The sequence below is a fragment of the Cetorhinus maximus genome, chromosome 8 (assembly GCF_964194155.1).
Source record: "Cetorhinus maximus chromosome 8, sCetMax3.hap1.1, whole genome shotgun sequence".
NCBI lineage: Eukaryota > Metazoa > Chordata > Chondrichthyes > Lamniformes > Cetorhinidae > Cetorhinus > Cetorhinus maximus.
Window position 1 is genome coordinate 18,342,444 of NC_135886.1, and position 25,219 is coordinate 18,367,662.

Sequence of the window (25,219 nt, forward strand, 5' to 3'; positions counted from 1 at the left end):
GGGTGAATGGGTGGACTTCAGTTGCGATAACGGAGATGAGCTATGATTACCTCCATGATAAAAATATCCTATTAACCGTTCACGTGAAGGCAGGCTACTTAGACAATGTAATAGAGGGCGTTTGGAACCCAGGTAACTCTATTTCGTCAGATGTTAAGATCTAAGTTCGTGGGTGAGGGGGAAAAGAAATAAAGAACAAAGGTAGAAAAAAAGACACACACCCTTGATCAATGACGATAGGTGATGTTAGTTCATCACCCTAAGATATTCATTCAGTTGAAATAAAAATATGCACGTGAAAAATGTTGGTCCTAAAAACATTCTTTGTTTTTACAATTCCATATCGTCAGAGGTTTGTTTCAAGTTTGAGCTCTTTCCAGTTTATAACAAAACACAGACGGGATTAACGTTTATAATCGTGGAGGCTCAAAGTGAAACACTGAAGATTAACTGAATTATATACCACATATCTTAACTTATGCCTTAACCTTGGTGCAGGAGTACTTATATGCCAAGTTGAATAAAGATTTTCAAAATGCATCATCAGTAACAAAAATTTATTTAGCCTCAGTTGATTCATAACAATTTTCATTGCACTATGTACAAAGATCTTTTCAAATCCTTGAGATAAAAGGCTGATGTAATCTGTAATACATAAAGAAAAAAAGGTCATCTGAAATTGCTGTCCTACAATAAAATAAATTTTATTCCATGAACAAAATCTTCAACGGAGCATGTAATTTTGATTATGCTCTAATTCATACTCAAGAAGCAGTGGTTGCGCCGATATTCATGTTTGCAGTTTCTTAATTTCTTCTTCCAGCTCTTCCTTTGTGTACATATGAAATACTTTTGAAGGTTCCATTGTCGCAAGCTGAAAAAGAATTAGCTGTTATCACACTGGCAAATTGTAGTACCTGACAGCAACAGCAGTGTTAAAAAGGAGCTTTTGTAATGAAGCTCATCACTGGAAATGCAACAGGAACCTTTGTTCATGCTTATGCCACTTCCCAACTTCATTGACTAAGTGCATTTTCAATGATATATATTTTTCCATATCCTCTGCACGAAGTCTCATATCACTGCCCAGATGCAATGTTTGGTCCTTTGAGAAAATACGTTGCTACTCCAGTTGTCCGCTCCCCCACTATTTCACCAACTCCTATAGGGACTCACACATGAGTTATGGTTCCTTGGGAAATGGCAACCCTCTGATACCTTACCCAAATAGACATTCCTCATGTTTAAACCAAGATAACGTGTTAATAAGCTAATCCAATCTTTAGGCATGTGTCTCACCCAACAGCAACAAACATAAAATTCATAAAAACATAAGAACACAGAATTGAGGAGCAGGAGTAGGCCATTCAGCCCTTTGAGTCTGTTTCACCATTCAATAGGATTGTAGCTGATCTGGTCGTGGTCTCAGCTCCACTTTCCAGTGTGCCTCCCATAACCCTTGAATCCCTTGTCTGTCAAAAATCTGTAACTCTGCCTTGTATAAATTCAAGAGCCAGCCTTCACTGCTTTCTGGGGAAAAGAATTTCACATACGAACGACCAGAGAAAAAATTCTCATCTCTGTCTTAAAAGAGAGACCTCATTCTTAAACTGTGTCCCCTAGTTCTAGACTCCCCCACAAGAGAAAACGTCTTCCTGGCATCTACCCTGTCAGGCCTCCTCAGGGTCTTATATGTTTCAATAAGATTACTTCTCATTCTTCTCAACTTCTAACGATTGGATTAGTTTATTAACAAGTTATCTTGGTTTAAACATGAGGAATGTCTATTTGGGTAAGGTATCAGAGGGTTGCCATTTCCCAAGGAACCATAACTCATTATTTGTGAGTCACTACAGGAATTGTGGTGAAATAGTGGGAGAGCAGACAACTGGAGTATATGCCCAACCTGTTCAACCTTTATTCATAAGCCCCTTATCCCAGGAATGAGTCATGTGCACCTTCTATGAACTGCTTCTGACACGAATGTATCTTTTTTCAAATAAGGAAACCAGTAAAGGTAGGCAGACAAAACAGGAGATGCAGACCTGAGATATCTCTCCTCTACACCCTAGTCCAGGCCACTGATACAAATTAAAGCCAACATTGTCATTTAGCTGAAACAGCCCACTCAATTTAGATCAGGGAAACCCGGAAAGTCTACAGCTTATTAACACAGTTGTCAAGATGGGTTCATCCCATCTAGATCAACTTGTGAACTAATTATTTAGATTTTAATCAAAACAGCTTCAGGCAAGGTGCAGGAGTAAAAAGGAAGAGAAACAGCAAGGTCAGCAGCTAGGCATTTCCTCTTCAACAGGAGGGAAAAAACTAAGTCTGATCACCCAGATTGTGCTCACATCTATTCTGATCAGGGTGTGGGCGAAGAGGAGCCGGGAAAGAAATATAAAATCAGAACGGTTACAGCACAGCAGGCCTTATGGGCTCAGCCAGCTCTCTGCAAGAGCAATGAATATATTAATGATCAGAATAAGACTTACCAGCCTTAAGAATTAAAAGCAAAATTATTAAACAAAAGTAGACAGCCCAAGTAGACTGCAGGACTTGCTGTTTTACCATTGGCTAAACTTTCATACCTCAATATTAGTAGCATTCAATTTTTCTTCCATTACTTGTTTCAGTGTGGTGAGTGCTGCATTCTTTGCCTCTTCTAACGTCATTGACTAGAAATTGAAAACAATAATCTAAGCCTTCATGCAATATAATACTAATGACACCATTCTGCTCATTTCCACAATATCTTCTCATGTTAAAATGGCAGTCAAAATTTGGGAGGCAATGGAAAGTAGACTCTGCCATCGTGAAGTTGCATGCCAATGTGTAGTGTAGCATTAACTTCTTTCATGGAAAGAGATTAATATTTCCAATAAGGGTGACAGTGACAACAAATAACATTGGAAATGGATTAGGGAGAGAATTAATAAAAATCAGTTGTGATATGCATGAACAAATGCAATGGGAAATTATACTTCAACTAGGGATTATTTAGGAAGGTATAAATTTATAACTTTTTTTGTAATGAATAAAACATTATTTTCTGATCAGCTAAGTCCATTATTACTTGAGCCTATAACATGCTTGATTCTGGTTACACGATGAAGCCACACAGCAAAACTCTTAGTCACAATGACATATTGCTAAGAAATCAATACCAAAAGTAATAAGGTTCAAAGAAATGCATATGCTGCATTAGTGTGTTCAAAGCTGTGAGATGTCACTGAAAGTTTAGATAACAAAAGCCTAAGCTTTGTACCCACGTTCTGCAGGATCGTCCAGGTTCAACAGATTAAGGGCAACTGGCATGCATAATGTATCATCTAAGTAATGGCAGGATTTTGCGGTCAGCAGCAAAGCAACAGCACTCGCTGCTGACGTAGAAGAAAGCTACCCACCAAGGTCTAGTGATCTCTGTGATGTGGATTTCCCCTTTCCTGACGGTAGCATAAAATGGCATCAAATCAAGAGGATCTCCTGGCATACAACAGTGAAATCAGCAAGCAAGATAAGCAGCCAATCACTTTGAAGTATTTTCACAATTTGCAAACCAGGAAGTTAAAGCACTTTATCCTTTCAATTTAACTTTTCAGCTAGCAAAATAAATGATGATTGGATTAAGATAGAAGCTAAAACATCAAAGTTTAATTCCACAATCTAAATTTTTTAATCATACTGGTAACATTTGACATTCAAATAGAAAATTAGGCTGTTCAGTAGTAATTATGCTCCTAGAATGCTGTTTAACACTCGAGTTACACCTCATTCAATGTTTGAATTTTCAAGAATTTTTATGCAAGAGTGAAAGTTCTTGTCAGTTCATAGAGTTCTCCTTGTTTGCAGAGTGCAGGAGTGGGAGAAGGGCTTCCACTGCACACCCTCTGGAGAAGTGTAGAAACACTGACAGCAACTTTTGGATCTCTGTGTTATTCCATGCATGTGCAGACTCCCATTGCTGTCAGTTTCAGTGAAGCCACACTAATAATTTAGTCATCACTGCCACCGCTAAATTCAGGCCAATAAATTCAAAATTTCTTCAAGATCAACGTGTCAGAAAATAAAACACTCCTGTATATTTAAGAAGCATCAAAATAAAAACCTGCGGTTTCACAAGATTGTGATGATTGAATACACCTAAATATTTCCTCAAGTAGCAGTGTATATTTTAATATCTCAATATTACCCAGGTTACTCATTAGTCATAGTGGGTCCTACGAATGTTGAAACATTTTCACTCATTACATTAAGTGGATTACATTCCCATAAACACCGGTGCCTGTACCTTACGATAAACCTTCTGTAGAGAGCTCTGGGCACCCTCAGAAGCAGAACCAATCGCTCTTGCATCGCACTGTACAAAGGTCCCAGATGGATCCATATGATACCTGCGCAAGAAATTAAAATATTGCTCATAATTACAAAGATATCATTAACATTCAACAGTGAAACAAACCACAAATAAGCATAGGCTAGAGACCCAACACTGTTGACGTTGAATGATACAGCACAGTCCACTAACATTAAACGCAGATATGACATTCAACTGCTTAATTCTCAAAACCCCAAATCTCAAATCAAACAATAATTCAACTAAAAATACATTCCTTACAATGGACATGAATTGCATTTTATTCGGATACTTAGCCAACTGATTTGGAATGGGGTTATCATCCGATATCTTTCTTCGTTTCAATAACTGCAACTGAGCTGTAACGTTAGACCAACTAAGCAAGAGCTGTCTTGTAACTCAGGATCAGCTGCTGCATAGGAAGGACATCTTAGAATACAACAACTAACTCCCAGACACTGATACTGCTCCTGTTCAGCCACTGTTTAGAAGCTTAAGAGAGTTAACCTATAAATTGAAATTGCAGTACTGGGATCAGCTATAGCTCTATGTGGACAGCTGCACAGCAACTAATATTCCTGGTGTGCTACATCTTACAATTGGTGCGTCAGTGTTAATACTGCTTTCTATGTAGCCTTCAGGAATATCATACAGCAATGTAATAGACAAAACGCCCATGCTCAGATCAACCTGTTTTTGTCTCTTACACCATCAAACTGAACACTTAATTCGTACAAATATAGAATGTATTTGATGTGAATTAGCAAATCAATTAAAATAAGTTTACAACATAGCAGCCATTTCAACTACTGTGACTGCGCCAGGTTCTTGTGAACTTGATCCACAATTAATCAACTCTCCCTACAGTACTGTATCAGTTTCAAATATTTATCCAATCTTCCCTTAAATGCCTCAATAATTTCAATCATTCCACACAGCATAGCATTTCAAAAAGTCTGTACAAAGAAGTTTTGCCTAACTCCTCCCTCATGTTTGGTGATAAATTTTAGTTTACTATTCTCTTCATCTTCTCCACTCCAATGGCATCTCACATCTCTTCTCATGAATGTAGTTTCCCATTCCTGCCATCAACGTTGGTGAATTAAATAACGTTCACTGCAATTTGTGTGTCCTTCTGTGCTTGGTTTCCAAAACAACACATAGTACTTACTGTAACTATAACCCAATCAATATTTTCTATAACTATATCACTTTAATTTTATATTCTTTGGCTGTATTTCGAAAACTCCAAATTCTACCAGTCCTTTTTAAATAGATTGATCTATCTTCACTTGTAATTTTGGGGAATTATGTACCGGAATCCCTAGGTCTCGTGGATTACCCACAGTCTTCAGTGTCTTCCTATTAAACTTACCCTCACATTCCTGTTTCTTTCTTCCAAGAATAAGGCACTGGCCTGGATTTTGTGGTCATCAGCAAAAGAATGGCACTCGCATTCAGCACGCTGCCAACTCAACTGTGGGTTTCAGTGGCAACTTGCTGGTATTAGACATTGTGCCCGTTACAGGGGACCTGTGGTATGTGTGAGCAGGGCATGTAACAGCATGTTTCTTCAACCATTTTAAAGAATCCTCATCGAGCCAAGCAGAGTCTAAACTAGGAAGTTTAAATTAGATTGAATTCAATGTAAACTCATATCCAGAAATCAAAACAAAGAGAGGAAACAATGGGATTAAAAGAGAAAGATGTAAGAGACGGAAAGTAAAAACAAAGTAAATTTTTTTTTAAAATTCCAACGCTAATTAAATTACAAAGGAATGAGATGCTACATTTGTGCGGACTTTCCTGTAACTGAGACGTCTGACTTTGCTGACCCTCTTTTCCATATTACTCCTGTACTATCCAATATTACATCTTAGGTGACCACATTCTAAAAGCACTATTCCAAACAATTTGTGCCCAAACAGACAGATTCCAAAGACAAAAACAAAAAGCTAAAAGCTACTGCGGAGGACAAACTATTCAAAAAACAGAAAGCACAGTACAGGTCTCAGTAAAGTTAATTTAAAAAGAAACACAATTAAAAAATCTGGTTGTGATTTGAAGGTACCTTCTGTGCAAGCAAAATTGCAGGAAACCTGTGCATGAGATGCTGTAACTTGCAAGTCAGGACCATTATTATGGGTCAAGGCCTTTAAGATGTGCCTGTGACCAATCTTTTGGTCATTTGCCCTAATATCTCCTTTTGAGGCCCAGTGTCAAACTTTATTTGATAACACTCCTATGAGGCGCCTTGGGATGTTTTACAATGTTAAAGGTAATATATGAATATAAGTTGTTATTGTTGAGATGCTTCTGGATGGAGGTTTTAACAGGCAATCATAAAAGATAAGGAAATTTGGGTGTATTGTACTTAATGCCTACAATTCACTCATGCCTTAAATTCTGTGGTCTTTTAGACTGCATATATACGTCCCCAGATTGCATGTGTCAAAGCACAAATACACAGGAATTTCCAGGCCATCGCATAAAAATCAATTCAAAGCAATAATGCACTCAAGATCAATTCTGACATCTTAAAACGTCTTGGCTTGCAGCTGTTTCAATAGTGCTGATCTGAAACTGCTTCATTTCACTCTTTGATCATCCACACCCTTATTTATATTGCCTTATTGCCAGCTGTACTCTTGCCACCACCACACAAAGCTCCGTTTTCAGCTGGTAACAATTTTAAGGCTTTGGAGAGACAAATACTTCCTGAAAATCAACTTTAAAAAGTAATATTTTTTTAAAAATAAAATTCCCATGTAATCTAAGTTTTTAAAATTGGTTTGAAACACTTAAGTTAGACTCCACATGTCAAGTGCAAGCAATGGTAAATGGCCTCAATCAGATGTTACACAGCTGCATTTGAGTCAAATCAGAACCCAACTCAAGAACTACGGAATGCCACTTCTACATGTTTCTACACTTCTCGCTGACAAAGCATGTGGTGATTACATCACAACTTCTGAATGGCCTAATTCAACTTTCACATCTGATGCTTCAAAAAGATTATTTGTGCTTCATCAATTTACCTAAACAGGATCCAAGGGCCAAGTTGAATCAGTATTTGAGGAGGTAGCTGGTGAACAGTAAAACTACCAGCAGAATTGTTACAATTGCAAAATTAATATGATAGTTAATGCTTGAAAATTCCGAGCTGCAACTCAGTGTCACCATCCACAATGTTGCAAATATTTTATGTAATTTTATTAGAATTGAAGCTTGTCAGCTGCCTTGCTTCAACATTACTGTAAAAGCTACCATATTATGTTTATTTTTGCCTCAGCCGAATCATTGCCGTAGCTGTAACTTATTCTAATCACTCTGGTAGAAAAGTATTTTCATTAAGGTGGTTAAAATTTGTTTGAATTTAACAAATCCAAATAATCACCACAGCTCCATTTACAAGGTTATGCTGTTACCCAATTCAAAGACACTGATCCGAAAAATACCTCCTAAAATTGACTCATCGAATCTAGGGAAAGAAGTGTTTTGAATCACTGTTGTGATTTGTTGCTTACAGATGCAAAAAAAACGAGCTGAGCAATTATAAAAAACATGTTCAGCTCGTGATGACCCGAAGGGCAGAATCTTCTGCTCTCGCTCGTGGTGAGCTTAGAGGTGGAAAGGACGTGTAATCAGGTGGGATGGTGGTGTACTGGAACCCCGCCGCCTCTGCCAGAATTAAGTTCTGGGAAGGAAAGCCCATGGTCGACCTTTCTGCCCCACCGCCTACTTAGGCCCTTAAGTGACCAACTAATGACAACCTGAGGGTCTCATACCGCCGCCACTGGTATTAACAGTCGCAGGGGGGCCTGTCACCATGCTGCATGGCAGCTAAAATCATGCTGCCAGCTTATCATTTTCAAAGTGTCTTAATGCACTATTAACGTTTAATATGCATTCAGCAGAAATCATACTCACATCTGTGGTCCTTTTTCATCAATTCCTCCAAACAGCAATGCCACACCAAATGGTCGGCTCTGAAAAAAATAATTAAAATCAATCATTTTAACCACGTCTTTCCTTCCAAGCACAAACAGCAAATAATAATATATTATTCTTCTACCCTCCTACAGTCAAGAAAACAAATGATAGATGAATGACCGAAACATCCAAGTGTAGGTTTTCTGTGATCAAGCAAAAAAATATCTTGGGACTCCTTCCTTCACACCATACACCACTTTAACTGATTTTGCTTTAAACACATGTAATCCCATATAAGCTACAGTATTTGCAAAGCACTTACTACTCTTTTTTTATTCATTTATGGGATGGGGGCATCTCTGGCTAGGCCAGCATTTATTGCCCATCCCTAAATGCCCTTGAGAAGGTGTTGGTAAGTTTCCTTTTTGAACCACTGCAGTCCCTGTGCTATAGGTACACCCACAGTGCTGTAAGGGAGGGAGTTCCAGGATTTTGACCCAGCGACAGTGAAGGAATGGCAATATATTTCCAAGTCAGGATGGTGAGTGGCTTGGAGGGGAACTTGCAGGAGATGGTCTTCCCATATATCTGCTGCCCTTGTCCTTCAAAATGTTAGCAGTCATGGGTTTGGAAGGTGCTGCCTAAGTGAGTTTCAGTGACAGAACTGTGAATCAAGTATTGTATCTAGCTATAGTGGAGTGGGGGAATATAGACAAGAGGTTTCTTGCATGAAACAAAACTGTGAAACCATCTCTAAAAGCAGCAACTCTATCTTGTAACTATTGATATACACACTACTACTATAGCCAGCTGTCACATTGAAATGATTAGAAAAACAAAACTGTAATATATTACTGACAAAAACTTCTGGATTTCCACATTCAACTGTGCATTTGCCACAAATTGTTGTCAGTTTTACACAGTATTGAAGGCGAGTGTCAGCAGTTTTGCCATTATTACAACTGCAAATTTTGGGCCATTGTATCTATATATTTAGCTAGAGATCTTACCATTGCACCAGGATCTGCATCTTCTTCGCCAAACTGCAAGGCCAGGTTAGAGACTGCCTGAGTCACACTCTCCACTGTCATATTTTCATTATAGGTAAACCAATGATTCTGAAGAATAGTAAAAAAAACTGTAATTTGTGCCAAATTAAATAACTTCACATGAATATTATTCCTATGCACAACGAGAGTGTTAGAAATTACACAAATTATTTTGCAATCTTTAGGGGAAAGAGAAAACAAAATATTTTAAAAGTACTTAAAATACAACAGATTGTAGTATGCATATTCAAAACACTGGCAACAAATATCAGGAAGACAATGTTGTAGTTCATGATTAAATAAATATGTTTTGTTAAACACCTTCCTCTTTCATACTTTCCTTTGAATACAAGAAATAACAGGACTAAATCATATGGTCTATTGAGCCTGCTCTGCCATTCAATACAATCATGGCTGATCTTGGGCCTCAACTCCACTTTCCTGCCAGCTCCCCATATGCCTTGATTCTCTGAGATGCCAAAAGTCTGTCTATCCCAGCCTATTCAACAATGGAGCATCCACAACCCTATGGGGTGGAGAATTCCAAATATTCACAGCCTTTTGAGTGAAGTAATTTCTCATCTCGGTCCTAAATGATCAGCTCCTTATCCTGAGACTGTTCCCCTGTATTTTCAATGCCCCAAATAGCAGAAATAATCTCTCAGCATCTATCCTATCAAGCCCCTTCAGAGGATTCCTTGCAATCCAAATGTGGCTACAAAATGTTATGTATTAGTAAATATGTATGATATATCCCAGATGTAGCTTTCTGTTTAAAATATAATGCAGCCAGAAGTAACTTTAAAACAAACCTCTAATATAGTCTTTTGGAAAGCTGACAGTTCAGCATCAGAGTATTTATTTGTTTAATCTATCTTGTTATACTGACACCCAGAAGTATAAAGCAATCACCTGAATTCCATATAGTTATTCACAGGCCCTTAGAAGACAAACACTTAATTTCCTCTATATACACAGTGACTTTGCAATAACTGTTTCCCAAGTTAATCAAGTAAATATAAACATTTTTGCTAGTTAAGCGAGAAACAAAAACAAAACATTCTCAGTTCTGACAAAAGGTCATTCGCCCGAAACATTAACTGTTTGTTAAGGATGCTGCCTGACCTGAGTATTTCCAGCATTTCATTTTTATTTAATTTAAAACATTAAGTTGGTGGTTAAAAAGTGCACTGTACTCATCTAAGGCCACATTACAAAAATAAGTTATTTAACATTCAAAAATAGGATCGACTTCATGGTTGTTCATTTATGAAAACTGTAATATTACCTGCGTTTCAACTCTTGCTTTGTCAATCAAAGTTTTGGCATCAGCTATTAATCCACTCATTGCACAACCTAGCAACAAAATAATTAACAAGACAGACGAGACATTCCAAAAACATACTGAATAGATTTTAAACTCAATAGCATTATACAGTAAAAATGTCTACATTTAATGCACACCAATTTATAAGGAGACTCAAAAGTGCAAGTTGTTGACTCTCATAACAATGGCCCAAAACATTTTGCACATTGTAACAAAATATGCATTATATAACGCAAAGCAGAACATGCAAACATCAAGAATAAAGTTCAGGAAGATATCAAAAACAACATTCTGGATGTCTTAGTTTTTTTGCAGAGGATATATACACGATTTTAGTTTTTGCAAAACAAAATAATCTTCATAATTATGAGGAGCAAGTTTTCCACACTTCTTTATAATTTTATTCTATGCTTATACCAAAATAATTTGATGCTTCTGCAGTCCAGAAATGCCAATCAACAGGGGCCACCCGGGCCAGCTCAGAATTTTACAACAGGAATAGGCCAATCATCCCATCATACAGCGCAGGCCCTCTGAAAAACTATTTACCTAGTGCCATTTCCATGCACAGAATCACAGAGTGCAGAAGAGACCCATCGGCCCATCGAGTCTGCACCAACACGTCAGAAACACCTGACTTACCTACCTAATCCCATTTACCAGCACATGGCCCATAGCCTTGAATGTTATGACGTGCCAGGTGCTCATCCAGGTACTTTTAAAAGGATATGAGGCAACCCACCTCCACCACCCTCCCAGGCAGCACATTCCAGACTGTCACCACCCTCTGGGTGAAAAAGATTTTCCTCACATCCCCCCCTAAACCTCCTGCCCCTCACCTTGAACTTGTGTCCCGTCGTGACTGAGCCTTCAACTAAGGGGAACAGCTGCTCCCTATCCACCCTGTCCATGCCCCTCAATCTTGTACACCTCGATCAGGTCGCCCCTCAGTCTTCTCTGCTCCAACAAAAACAACCCAGGTCTATCCAACCTCTCTTCATAACTTAAATGTTTCATCCCAGGCAACATCCTGGTGAATCTCCTCTGCATCCCCTCCAGTGCTGTCACATCCTTCCTATAATGTGGCGACCAGAACCGCACACAGTACTCCAGCGGTGGCCTCACCAATGTTCTATACAACTCCAAAAATGACCTCCCCACTTTTGTAATCTATGCCTTGATTGATAAAGGCAAGTGTCCTAAATGCATTTTTCACCACCCCACTAACATGCCCCTCCACCTTCAGAGATCTATGGGCGCACACGCCAAGGTCCCTTTGTTCCTCAGATCTTCCTAGTGTCATGCTGTTCTTTGAATGCTTCTTTGTCAAATTACTCTTTCCAAAGTGTATCACCTCACACTTTTCAGGATTAAATTCCATCTGCCACTTATCTGCCCATTTGACCATCCCGTCTATATCTTCCTGTTAGGAAGCCCTATACCTTTTTCAAGTATTCCAAAAAGAAATGATGAATTCTGCTTCCACTACTTGGAATAAGACACCCACTACTTGGAATAAGACTTTGATACAGACTGAAACATGCCATGTATTTCAGTTTAATCAGCCTTGTGTAGCAGTAGTAGGCCATAGCAATTTTTTCTTTGTCAACCATTTCCCCATATGCTCATATGTAAAATTCACTATTACATTCATTATTTAGGAAGTATTAAAGAATAAGAGGTTCAACTATCAATGGTCTGCAAATTCTTTTCAAGTGTACTAACCTATGTGGGCATCAATTTCAACAATTTTCTCAATGCTGCTGGGTTCCATCAGGGGTGAAGTGATTCTCTTTTCAACCGCAAGAACAACACCTTCTGAAGTCTGGATTCCAATTGCTGTGGAACCCAACTATAGAAAGAGAAAGAGCATTACCCTGTAGTTAAATTTTGACTGTTTAGCTAGCTTTAAGTATACCATTAAAGATCCCAAAAATAAACCCCGAAATCATCTGAATACTTAGCTAGAACAGAAAATGCTAGAAACACACCAGTTGGCTTCTAAAAAATGACAGGTTTTCCTTACAAACTCTTAAAAATAGTTCTGATACAAAAGTATCTACCCAGAGGAACATCATGTTTCAGACACTGATGGAGGGATGTACTGTGTATTTCTAGCATTTTCTGTTTCTATTTCAGATTTCCAGCTTTGGCAGTTCCACTATCACCCCCCCCACCCCGTCGTTAAACCGCATGACAATTCACGGAAGGGTATTCAGGCAAAAAGAGATCTTAAGAGGGATAACTAAAAACTTGGTCAAAGAGATAGGCAAGGAGAAGAGACTGAGAAATTAAGAACAAGTCCCAAAGCTTAAGGCCTAAACAGATGAAGGCAGGGCTATTAATGGTGAGGAGCAGGGATATGCAAAAGAGGTATATGAGAGGCCAGAGTTCCGAGAGAGTTACAGGAGGTTACAGAGTTAGGAAGAAAGGTCTTGAGGGATTTAAACACAAATTTGAGAAATTGAAATTGGACGGTTTAGAAGATCAGGACTCAACGTCGGTTAGGAAGCACAGTAAAGATGGGTGAACAGTATTTAGTGAGGTTTCGGTGATGGACAGACTTTTGCATGAGCCGGTTTATGGAGGGAGGAGAATGGGACACTGGTTAGAAGAGCACTGGGTTGGTTGAATCCGGAGGTGACAAAAAAATAGAAAGTTTTGACAATAGTTCAGTTGAGGGCAGGCTGAAAGCAGGCAGCATTAGAATTGGAAGTAGATGGTCTTTGAGAGATAAAAATGAACCTTGTAAGCATTAATTATTCACTCAAATTATTCAGAAAGGAAAGGAAGAACTCGCATTAATAAAGCACCTTTAACAATCTCAGGAAGTCCCAAAGTACTTTAAGCCAATCAACAACTTTTGAAGCAAAAACAAAAATAAAAATACCTGGAAAAACTCAGCAGGTCTGACAGCATTTGCGGAGAGGAACACAGTTAATGTTTCGAGTCTGTATGACTCTTCAACAGAACTAAGGAAAAATAGAAAAGAGGTGAAATATAAGCTGGTTTAAGGGAAGGTGGGACAAGTAGAGCTGGATAGAGGGCCAGTGATAGGTGGAGTTTGCCAAAAGATGTCATAGACAAAAGGTCAAAGAGGTGTTGACGGTGGTGATATTAGCTAAGAAATGTGATAATAGGTGACATTAATGGTAGAAAGCAGGATGAGCAAGGTACTGATAGCCCTAGTGGGGGTGGGGGAAAGGGATCGAAATAGGCTAAAAGGTAGAGATAAAACAATGGATGGAAATACATTTTAAAATAATGGAAATAGGTGGGGAAAGAAAAATCTATATAAATTATTGGAAAAAAGGGGGATCGGAAAGGCGGTGGGGACGGAGGAGAGAGTTCATGATCTAAAATTGTTGAACTCAATATTCAGTCCGGAAGGCTGTAAAGTGCCTCGTCGGAAGATGAGGTGCTGTTCCTCCAGTTTGCGTTGAGCTTCACTGGAACATTGCAGCAGGCCAAGGGCGGACATGTGGGCATGAGAGCAGGGTGGAGTGTTGAAATGGCAAGCGACAGGGAGGTCTGGGTCACCACTAATATCACCACCGTCAACACCTCTTTGTCCTTTTGTCTATCACATCTTTTGGCAAACTCCACCTATCACTGGGCCTCTATCCAGCTCTACTTGTCCAACCTCCCCTTAAACCAGTTTATATTTCACCTCTCTTCTATTTTTCCTTAGTTCTGTTGAAGAGTCATACGGACTCGAAACGTTAACTGTGTTCCTCTCCGCAGATGCTGTCAGGCCTGCTGAGTTTTTCCAGGTATTTTTATTTTTGTTTTAGATTTCCAGCATCCGCAGTTTTTTGCTTTTAACAACTTTTGAAGTGCAGTCACTGTTTTAATACAGGAAATGCGACAGCCTTTTGAACACAACAATGTCCCACAAACAACAATGGGATAATGATCAAATAATCTACTTCAGTGCTATTGGTCGGGGGATAAATATTGGCCACGGTACTTGGGTGAACTTTCCTGATTTTCTTCAAAATAGTGTCAAGGGGTATTTTATTCCTACACAAAGACAGAAAACTGGGAGGAGACTGCCGACCACCACTGATTATTAAATGTGATATGCTGACTACTCCCATATGAACAGGCTTCAGTTATTTCAGACAATGTTGCATTTCAGTAATAACTATTTATTTAGTTTCCTGGAAGACATTTCATGATCACTGAAGGCACACCTCAGTTGGTAGCATTCTTGCCACTGGGTCAAAAGGCTGGAAGCCTGAACCCCAAATCAAAAGCAGAATTGATGGTCCAACTCAGCATCACGATTGCTACATCACTGGTGATGCTGCTGCTTCATTGACAAGATGCTGTACATTCTGACTTTAAAACTGATAAGTTCTTTAACGTTCAATCAAAATGTTGGCAAAACAAAGTTTCAACAACTCTTAACCAGATGGTTGTCAGCATCACAAGACCAGAACCCTTCAAAGCCTCAGAATCATGGTCAGCTGTAAGAGTTAGGAAAAGTTTGCAATTGTCTCCCTCCCTCCCGCGTGCGAGAGAGGGGGAGGGGCACGCCCGCAAGGGAGGTAGGGCGCGTGAGGGAGGGGGGCATGTGTGAGAGAGGGGGAGCATGCAAGAGAGGGAGTGCCAAAAAAAAAAACAGGGGCCTTTCAGCCAGTTAGTTTGACACCAACAGCAGTCAAAATGCTGGACTATTACCAAGAGTGTAGTAACAGGACACTTGGCAAATCACAATATGATTAGGCAGAATCAATAGTTTCATGAAAGGAAAATTATGATTAACAAATCTATTAGTGATTTTTGAGGGTATAACTAGCTGGGTAGATTAATGGGAATCACTATGTTGCATTTTTGGATTTTGAGAAAGCATTCAATAATGGGCCACACAAGAGGTTGTTACTCAAGATTAGGGCTCTTGAGATTTGGGGGTAACATACCATATTAGCATGGATTTATAATTAGTGAAAACAGAGTCATTTTCAGGATGGCAGGATGTAATTAGTGGAGTTTCACAAAGACCAGTGCTTGGGCCTGTTAGTTACAATTTATATCAATGACATTGATAAAGGGACTGAGTGTAATCATCCAAAACAACAACAAAATTACCTGGAAAAACTCAGCAGGTCTGGCAGCATCGGCGGAGAAGAAAAGAGTTGACGTTTCGAGTCCTCATGACCCTTGGTTCTCCTGAAGGGTCATGAGGACTCGAAACGTCAACTCTTTTCTTCTCCGCCGATGCTGCCAGACCTGCTGAGTTTTTCCAGGTAATTTTGTTTTTGTTTTGGATTTCCGGCATCCGCAGTAGTTTTTTGTTTTTATCTGTGTAATATATCCAAGTTTGCTGACAATACAAAGCTAGGTGGGAAAGTAAGCTGTGAGGAGGACTCAAAGAAGCTGCAAAAGGATGTAAACCAGTTAGGAGATTGAGGAAGAAGGTGGCAGATGAATAATGTGGGGATGTGTAAAATTGTTCACTTTGGTTGGAAAAATGGAAAAGCAGATTACTTTTTAAAAAGGCAAGAAACTAGTAAATGTTGGCTAAGCGATTTGGGGGTCCTTGTACACAAACCAAAGTTATTATGTAGGTGCAGCAAGCAATTAGGAAGCCAAAGGTTGGTTGGCCTTTATTGCAAGGAGGTTGAAGTATAGAAATAAGGAAATATTGCTGCAATTACATAGGGCTTTGGTCAGACCACACCTGTGCTCCGTACAGTTTCGTTCTCCTTACCTGAAGGACGATAGATTTGCCTTAAGATAGGGGGCAACCAAGGTTCACTATATTGATTCCTGGGATGAGAGAGTTGTCTTATGAGTAGAATTGGCCTATATTCCGAACTTTACAAGAATGGCAGGTGAATTCAATGGCATGTATAAAATCATTAAACGGGCTTAACAGGGGAGATGCTGAGAGATTGTTTCCCTTAACTGAGAGTCTAGAACTAGGACACAAGGTCTCAGGATGATGAGTTGGCCATTTAGAACCATTTGCATCTCCTAAGATACTGAAACAGTCTGTGCCCACATGCAGCAAGACTTGGACAACATTCAGGCTTGGGCTGTTCAATGACAAATAAGATTCGTGCCACATTAGCCGCACCAAAATCCTGGGGGTTACCAATGACCAGAAACTGAACTGGACCAGCCATATAAATATTGTGGCGACAACAGCAGGTCAGATGCTGAGAATTAATTTGGCCTACTCCCACTTCTAGACCAAAAATCTGTCTATCTCAGCCTTAAATGTATTCGATGTTGACGCATCAACAGCCCTCAAAGGAAACAACCTCTTAGTATCTACCCTAACCCTGCTTCATTACCTTAAATATTCCAATAAGATCACCTCTCATTCTTCTAAACTCCAGCAAATATAGACCCAATTTGCTCAGCCCTTAGGACAACCCTCACATCTCGGGGACCCAATCTTTGCTGTACTGCCTCCAATGCAAGTATATCCTTCCTTAAACGTGGAAACCAAAATTGCGCACAGTATTCCAGGTGTAAGCTCACCAAAGCCCCGCACAATTGTAGTAAGACTTCTTTATTCTTGTACTCTAATTCCCTTGCATTAAAGCCATCATGCCATTTGCTTTCCTAATTGCTTGCTGTATCCGTATGCTAACTTTATGCTCCCCGTAACAGTATATCCAAGTATCCCTGAAAATTTTTTTTTTCAAGTTTCACAGCATTCAAAAAATATTCTGCTTTTCCACTCTTACAACCAAACTGAATAATTTCACACTTCCCCACATTATACTCCATAGCTCTCTTCAGCCTTTGTCCTCCTCACAGCTTACATTCCCACCTAGCTTTGTTGAATCAGCAAATTTGGGTACATTACTCTGTCTCTTCATCCAAGTCATTAATATAAACGGTAAATAGCTGTGGCCCTAGCACTGACCCTTGCAGTACTCCAATATTCACAGACTGCCAACCTGAAAATGCACCTTTATCCCTACTCTCTGCTTCCTGCCCGTTAACCAATCCTCTATCCATGCTAATAATATGACCCCCAACTCCTCGAGCCTTTAACTTGTGCATTAACCTTTTGTGTGGCACCTCCATGAATGTCTTTTGGAAATCCAAGTACACTACATCTACTGGTTCCCCTTTATCTACCCTACTAGTTACATCCTCAAAAAATCTAAAGAAATTGTCAAACAGGATTTCCCTTTCATAGAATGATGTTGACTTGTTCTAATCGTATTATGCTTTTCTAAGTGCATTGTTAAGGCTTCCTCAATAATAGATTCCGATACTTTCCGTGATGACTGACGTAAAGCTAACTGGCCTGTAGTTCTCTATTTTCTCTCTCTGTCCTTTCTTGAATAGCGGTGTTTTATTGCTGGGATCGTTCCTGAATATAGGGAATTTTGAAAACTCATTGCCAGTGCATCCACTATCTCTGCAGCTCTTTTCAAACCATAGGATGTAAGCCATTAGGGTCCTTAATTTCCTCACTCTTATTAGCCCCTAGATTACCCACTATTTCCGGTATGTAACTTGTGTCTTCTACCGTGAAGACAGAAAATATTTGTTTCATGTCTCCGTCATTTCTTCATTCCCCATGATGATTTATCCTGTCTCTCTTTCTAATGGATCAACATTTACTTTAGCTACTCCCTTCCTTTTTATAAAAGCTTTTGTAAAAACTCTTACAATCTGTGTTTATATTCATGGCCACTTCCCTCTCATATTCTATTTCTTCCCCTTTTATGAACTTTTTGGTCCCTTTTGTTGGTTTCTAAAACACTCCCAATCCTTAGGTTTAACACCAATCCTTGCAACATTATAAGACTCTTCTTTTAATCTAGTACTATCCTTATCACCTTAGTAAGCCATGGATAGATATTTCAGGATAAGCTTACTTTTTTCAATGGAATATATTTTTGTTGAACATTTTGAATTGTTTTTTATTAATGTTCTCATTGTTTATTTACTGCCAAACCTTTCAGTTTATTTACCAATCAACCATACCCAGCTCTCCCCTCTTAGCCGTGTAATTGGTTTTGTTTAAAATTCATGTCTATGATTGGTGCATGTCTTTTTCAAATTTAACCTGGAATCCAATTGTATTACGATCACTACTCCCCAGTGGATCCTTTATTAGTTAACCTTGCATCATTGCACAATACTAGATCTAAAATAGCTCTATCCCTAGCTGGTTCTACAACAGATTGCTCCAGGAAGCTGTCACAAAAGCATCCTACAAACTCACCTTCCAGTCCACCTTTTCCTATTTGATTGATCCAGTCTGTACGAAGATTGAAGTTCCCACAATTATTACATTGTCTTTGTTACAAGCTCCAATAATTTCTTGTTTATTGCTCTGTCCAACAGATAACTATGTTAAAGGGCCTATAAACTACACCCACCAGCATTTTCTGACCCTTGCTTTCCCAATCTCCACCTACACTGATTCCACTTCCTGATTTTCTGAGCCAAGATCCTTTCTACTAATCTCCTTATGTTATCCTTCATTATCAGGGATACCCCTCCTCCTTTTCCATTCTGCCTGTCTTTTTGAACTGTGTACCATGGAATATATATTTCCCAAGCCTGGTCACCTTGTAACCATATCTCTGTCATGAAGATTAGATTTAAACCATTTATCTTTATTTGCGGATGCTCCATGCATTCAGATAAAGTGACTTAAATTTTATTTTTTTAAATTTCCTGCTTGGACCTTACTCTCTGATGCATTATTACTGTAAAACACACCGTTACAACCAGGATGGGAGGAGTGCACGAACTATCAAGCCCCACTACTCCACAGGCCGCACCATTAATTTTAATGTTTAATTTTATCCCGAAGTGGTGATTTGGGTATCTATATCATTAGTATCCCAAAGAAGAGACTATGGCCAGGCTTCTTCCAAAAATGCAGAATGATTAGTTTATTCTTAAAACAAAACTTCTTTAAGCAACTTGCAAGTACTAGTTAACAAACAATTGCAATCAGGAAGTATAACCATTGATCTCTTCCTAAAGAATTCCCCCACAGACACACACACAGACAGACAAAGGGTAAATAATGTCTATCTGTGGAGTTGGGCTTTTAAGGAGGTTATAAAAATCAAGGATAAAGTCCGTAGGGTTTCGATGTTGTCAACTTGGAGTTCTCTCGTGTGACGATAGGCCGCTGGTCCTAGTGGATGCCTAGGAGTTCTCATCAGCTTGATTCAGCTCTGTCCAATTGCAGACTAGCTGCACTCATGAGCGTTCTGGCTACAGTTGATAGCTACATACACTTTGGGCAAAGGGACAGAGAGAGAGCCTTCAGCTTCAGGTTGGTCTGCTATCTCTGCTGCCTCCAACCAAACTGCCCTCAAACAGCTTCCAAATCAAACCGCTGTTCTCTCCCTGTGGCCTCTGGTAACCAGACAACAGTCCAGATTTTCCCTCTCTCCCATGTGACTGCCTGGTCGTAAAAGCTTTCCTTTAATTAACTCAAACGACTCCTCCAGTCATAAAACTTCAAAAAAAACAGGTATACAATAGAGCCTTAGACTAAAAATAAAAACAAAAAACTACTGCGGATGCTGGAAATCCAAAACAAAAACAGAATTACCTGGAAAAACTCAGCAAGCCTGGCAGCATCGGTGGAGAAGAAGAGTTGACGTTTCGAGTCCACATGACCATGTTCTGTTGAAGGGTAATGTGGACTCGAAACGTCGACTCTTTTCTTCTCCACCGATGCTGCCAGACCTGCTGAGTTTTTCCAGGTAATTCTGTTTTTGTTTTAGAGCCTTAGACTTGCTGTTTCCATTTCAAAAGTGAAACTAGATCCCAGGCCAGTGTCCAGCCGTCCAGCTTAGGTGATGTCCTTCCATTTTGTAAGAGAAAAATTCAGTCTTAAGAGATGTGCTTCTGACAACTGTCTCTTCCTGCCCCATAAAGTTTGTCTTTACCAACATCGATATACTTTTCTATTGTCTAAACAATGGATTTCTAAATTTCCCTTCACACGAACCCTCCTCCCACTCTATTAGTTTGAAGCCATTTTCCCTACTTTGAGCAAGCTCCATTGGAAGAAAATCCTTTTGGTTATAACATCCGTTCCAGCTACACCACACTATTATAAAAAACATACCTTAATAGCCTCTATGGCATATTCGACTTGGAATAACCGCCCTTCTGGAGAGAATGTATTAACGCCCCTGAAAGTGAAACCAAAAGAGGATCAACGCATAAAATGTATATTTATTAGCAATAATTTACTGAAAGGGGAAAGGTTAAAAGGACAGCATTGAATTATTTAATCCTCAGTCAACTTATTTTAACAAGGCCCAGTAGTAAAGTACAATTGTAATTAATGAAAGAGCTGAGGCCTTGCTCCAAAATGACAAAGCAAAAGCACAAGAAGCTGCTGCACTGACCTGTCGTATTCAGATCTGATTATAAACATTTTCGGTGATTTTGTTTTTGTCCGGAGAGAGGAGGCTTCGAGCTGATAATATAAAATGAAATAAATCAAAGCCTTTCGACAACTTCACAGACTTAACTTGAATTCAGGGAACAGAAGCTCCGAGCCGCCGACTGAAGGCCAACCTGACATGCGCCAGTCACTCCTGCCCAATCCCTGCTCCTATTGGCCGGGGCGGAGGAGGGGGCGGGGCTTGCCCGCACTACCCCCGCTCCCGATTGGCTGTTGTCCCTGTCAATTACCTCACGCCGCACGCGAAAGGCTCGATGCCGGCGTCTCCAACTTTAAAATCTCCTCTTTCAGCAAACAATTTTTTTAAAAAAAAACCACCACACCGCCCATCTCACCGAGAGACTGGAAAGTATATTCCTCAGGATCGGCCAAACGAAAGATATGGAGCTGAAAAGAACGAGGACGAGGAGGCGGAGCAGCAGCTGGGCAACACTATCCGGCCACCGGAGGGCAACAGCGGCTCAGAGTTTTAGTTCCGCTTTTGTTAGTCAATCCGCCTCCCCCCCACTCCTTCTCTTCCAGTGTTACTTAGACATCGTTCCTCCTCATCCCTACCAGTGTTACCTTTTTTAAATTCGTTCACGTGATGTGGGAGTCGCAAGGGCCAGCATTTGTTGCCCATTCATAATTGCCCTCAAAACTGAGTGGTTTTCTGGACCATTTCAGAGGGCAGTTCAGAGTCAACCACATTACTGTGGGTCTGGAGTCACAGGAGACCTGGTAAAGATGGCACATTTCCTTCCCTAAAAGGCATTCATGAACCAGGGTTTTTTTTATGACAATTGACAATAGTTTCATGGTCACCATCCATTAACTGAATTCAAATACACCAGCTGCCATGGTGGGATTTCAACCTGTGTCCCCTAAGCATCTGGATTACCAGTTCAGTTCACCATCTACCCCCAGCTTTGGGCATCATTCCTCCTCTTTCAAGTATGAACTTCCATTGGATTAGCCCATAATTATGCTTGGGGAAGTACTGCAGTGGTTTGTTGTTACCTCCTGCAGTATAGCTGACCAGGAAACTCCCACTCTTACCACCATCAGGCATATTGGAAGGATATTTGGCCACATGATCATCAAGTCCTGGAGTGGGGCTTGAGCCCAGAGCTTCTGGCCCAGAGCTACCACTGCACCACAAGACATCTGGACATCACTAGTGTTTATAATATTAATTACCTACACTATGAACATTTTCTACATATAATTACAGTGCAAATATATTGGGAACCTGCTGCCACTTACAATCATAGTAAAAGTATGCTTGCATAAATATGAAATCATATTTATTCAACTATATACATGATATGGCAACTATATTTAAAATATGAAATTCATAAACACACTTTTTTTTAATTCATTCACAGGATGTGGGCTTCACTGGTTGGCCCAGCATTTATTGTCCATCCCTAGTTGCCCTTGAGAAGTTGCCAGTGAGCTGCCTTCTCGAACCACTGCAGTCCATGTGGTGTAGGTACACCCACAGTGCTGTTAGGAAGGGAGGTCCAGGATTTTGACCCAGTGTCAGTGAAGGAACGGCGATATATTTCCAAGTCAGGATGGTGAGTGACTTGGAGTCTACGTCCAGGTGGTGGTGTTCCCATCTATCTACTGCCCTCATTCGTCCAAGTGGCAGTGATCATGGGTTTGGAAGGTGCTGTCGAAGGAGCCTTGGTGAATTCCTGCAGTGCATCTTGTAGATGGTACGCAGTGCTGCTATTGTGCGTCGGTGGCGGAGGGAGTGAATGTTTGTAGATGTGGTGCCAATCAAGTGGGTTGCTTTGTCCTGGATGGTCTTAAGGTTCTAGAGTGTTGTGGGAGCTGCACTCATCCAGGCAAGTGGTGAGTATTCCATCACACTCCTGACTTATGGCTTGTAGATGGTGGACAGGCTTTGGAGAGTCAGAGGTGAGTTACTTGCTGCAGAATTCCTAGCCTCTGACTTGCTCTTGTAGCCGCAGTATTTATATGGCTAGTCCAGTTCAGTTAATGGTAACCCCCAGGATGTTGATAGTGGGGGATTCAATAATGGTAATGCCATTGAACATCAAGGGACGATGGTTGGATTCTCTCTTGTTGGAGATGGTCACTGCCTGACACTTGTGTGGCGCGAATGTTACTTGCCACTTGTCAGCCCAAGCCTGAATATTGTCCAGGTCTTGCTGCATTTTGACATGGACTGCTTCTGTATCTGAGGGGTCGCGAATGGTGCTGATCATTGTGCAATCATCAGCGAACATCCCCACTTCTGACCTTATGATGGAAGGAAGATCATTGATGAAACAGCTGAAGATGGTTGGGTTGAGGACACTACCCTGAGGAATTCCTGCAGTGATGCCCTGGAGCTGAGATGACTGACCTCCAACAACCACAACCATCTTCCTTTGTGCTAGGCATGACTCCAACCAATGGAGAGTTTTCCCCCTGACTCCCATTGACTCCAGTTTTGCTAGGGCTGCTTGATGCCACACTCGGTCAAATGCTGCCTTGAAGTCAAGGGCAGTCACTCTCACCTCACCTCGGGAGTTCAGCTCTTTTGTCCATGTTTGAACCAGGGTTGTAATGAGGTCAGGAGCTGAGTGACCCTGGCGGAACCCAAACTGGGCGTTTATGAGCAGGTTATTACTAAGCAAGTGCAGCTTGATAGCACTGTTGATGACCCCTTCCATTACTTTACTGATGATCAAGAATGGGGCAGTAATTGGCCAGGTTGAATTTGTGCTGCTTTTTGTGTACAGGACATACCTGGGCAATTTTCCACATTGCCGGGTAGATGCCAGTGTTGTAGCTGTACTGGAACAGCTTGGCTAGGGAGCGCGGCACGTTCTGGAGCATAAGTCTTCAGTACTATTGCCAGGGCCCACGGCCTTTGAAGTATCCAGTGCCTTCAGCCGTTTCTCGCTATCACGTGGAGTGAATTGAATTGGCTGAAGACTGGCATCTGTGATGCTGGGGACCTCCAGAGGAGGCTGAGAAGAATCATCCACTCGGAACTTCTGGCTGAAGATTGTAGCAAATGCTTCAGCCTTATCTTTTGCACTGATGTTCTGGGATCCCCCATCATTGAGGATGGGGATATTTGTGGAGCCTCCTCCTCCAGTGAGTTGTTTAATTGTCCACCACCATTCATGACTGGATGTGGCAGGACTGCAGAGCTTAGATCTGATCCGTTGATTGTAGGATCGCTTAGCTCTGTCTGTTGTTTGCTGCTTATGCTGTTTGGCACTCAAGTAGTCCTGTGTTATAGCTTCACCAAGTTGACACCTCATTTTTAGGTATGCCTGGTGCTGCTCCTGGCATACCCTCCTGCACTCTTCTTTGAACATTGATCCCCTGGATTGATGGTAATGGTAGAGTGGGGAATATGCCAGGCCATTAGGCTACACCATCACCTCCCCTCAACTACCTGCAGACTAATGAAAACTCGTGTCATACTTTTTAAAAACATTTAGTTATTTGCAATAAACAGAAAAACTCAGCGTTTGCAGCTCTTAATTACCTTTTCCACAACAGGGGGACAGAAAATGAGCCAAGGGGAGGAACCTGGTGGATTTATGTTTGTTGCAATGGTAATGGAGAAAATAATGTGAATTAAGATAGATAAATCTCCAAAACCTGATGGTTTCTAGTCTACGATACAAAAGGAAACAGCTAAGGGATTGTAGGTACATGTGCAAAACCTTTCCAAAGCTCTTTGAAGGAGCTTTTGTTTGCAAATTAGCTAGTGCGTTTGCCTTCTTAACAACAGTAATCACACTTCAAAATTACTCAAACAAAGCATTTTCAAACAACCTGAGGATATTAAACATGCTCTATCATTTCAACTTCTATCTTTGGAACTTGCATGCAACTTTCAAACTCCAAACGTTAAAACTTCAGAGTGCACACATTGGGCAAAATAATCTCTTTAAAAAACAGAACACTAGTTGTTCACCTGGGCCATAAATTCTATGAGCTACCAATAAGTTCCCTTTGTTAAATTTTATTTGAGGCACAAAAACAGACCAATGGGTCCATGCCAGTGTTTATGATCCACACGAGCCTCCTCCCACCATACTTCATCTAATATTATTAGCATAACCTTCTATTACTTTCACCCTCATGTGATTATCTAGCTTCCTCTTAAA

The 25,219-nt window shown here is 40.3% G+C and overlaps 1 protein-coding gene across 2 annotated transcripts; it reads right to left on the reverse strand.

The window, feature by feature from the left end:
• Window positions 1-542: 542 nt before the first annotated feature.
• On the reverse strand, window positions 543-21,227 carry psma5 (proteasome 20S subunit alpha 5). 2 transcript variants are annotated; one of them, XM_078546528.1, is made up of 10 exons: window positions 21,034-21,227; window positions 20,748-20,814; window positions 12,395-12,521; window positions 10,631-10,698; window positions 9,304-9,411; window positions 8,291-8,349; window positions 4,295-4,397; window positions 2,595-2,681; window positions 765-874; window positions 543-645 (listed from the first exon to the last, which is right to left on the reverse strand). In XM_078546528.1, the coding sequence occupies exons 1-9, from the start codon at window positions 21,060-21,062 to the stop codon at window positions 791-793; spliced, it is 732 nt and encodes a 243-aa protein (XP_078402654.1). In that variant the 5' UTR covers window positions 21,063-21,227; the 3' UTR covers window positions 543-645; window positions 765-790. The 2 variants fall into 2 exon arrangements, with proteins under 2 accessions (XP_078402654.1, XP_078402655.1); XM_078546529.1 differs by lacking the exon at window positions 2,595-2,681 and having other exon boundaries at window positions 21,034-21,217.
• Between the last annotated feature and the right edge of the window lie 3,992 nt (window positions 21,228-25,219).

What these genes read in the sequence shown, in the direction of transcription:
- psma5 (XM_078546528.1), bottom strand. Translation starts at nt 21,062, where the DNA reads ATGTTTATAATCAGATCTGAATACGACAG. An exon ending in TGAAATTGATGCCCACATAG is followed by an intron (nt 10,699 to 12,394) that starts GTTAGTACACTT and finishes TTTTGTTGCTAG; the next exon opens with GTTGTGCAATGAGTGGATTA. An exon ending in TACAGAAGGTTTATCGTAAG is followed by an intron (nt 2,682 to 4,294) that starts GTACAGGCACCG and finishes TTCAATTTCTAG; the next exon opens with TCAATGACGTTAGAAGAGGC.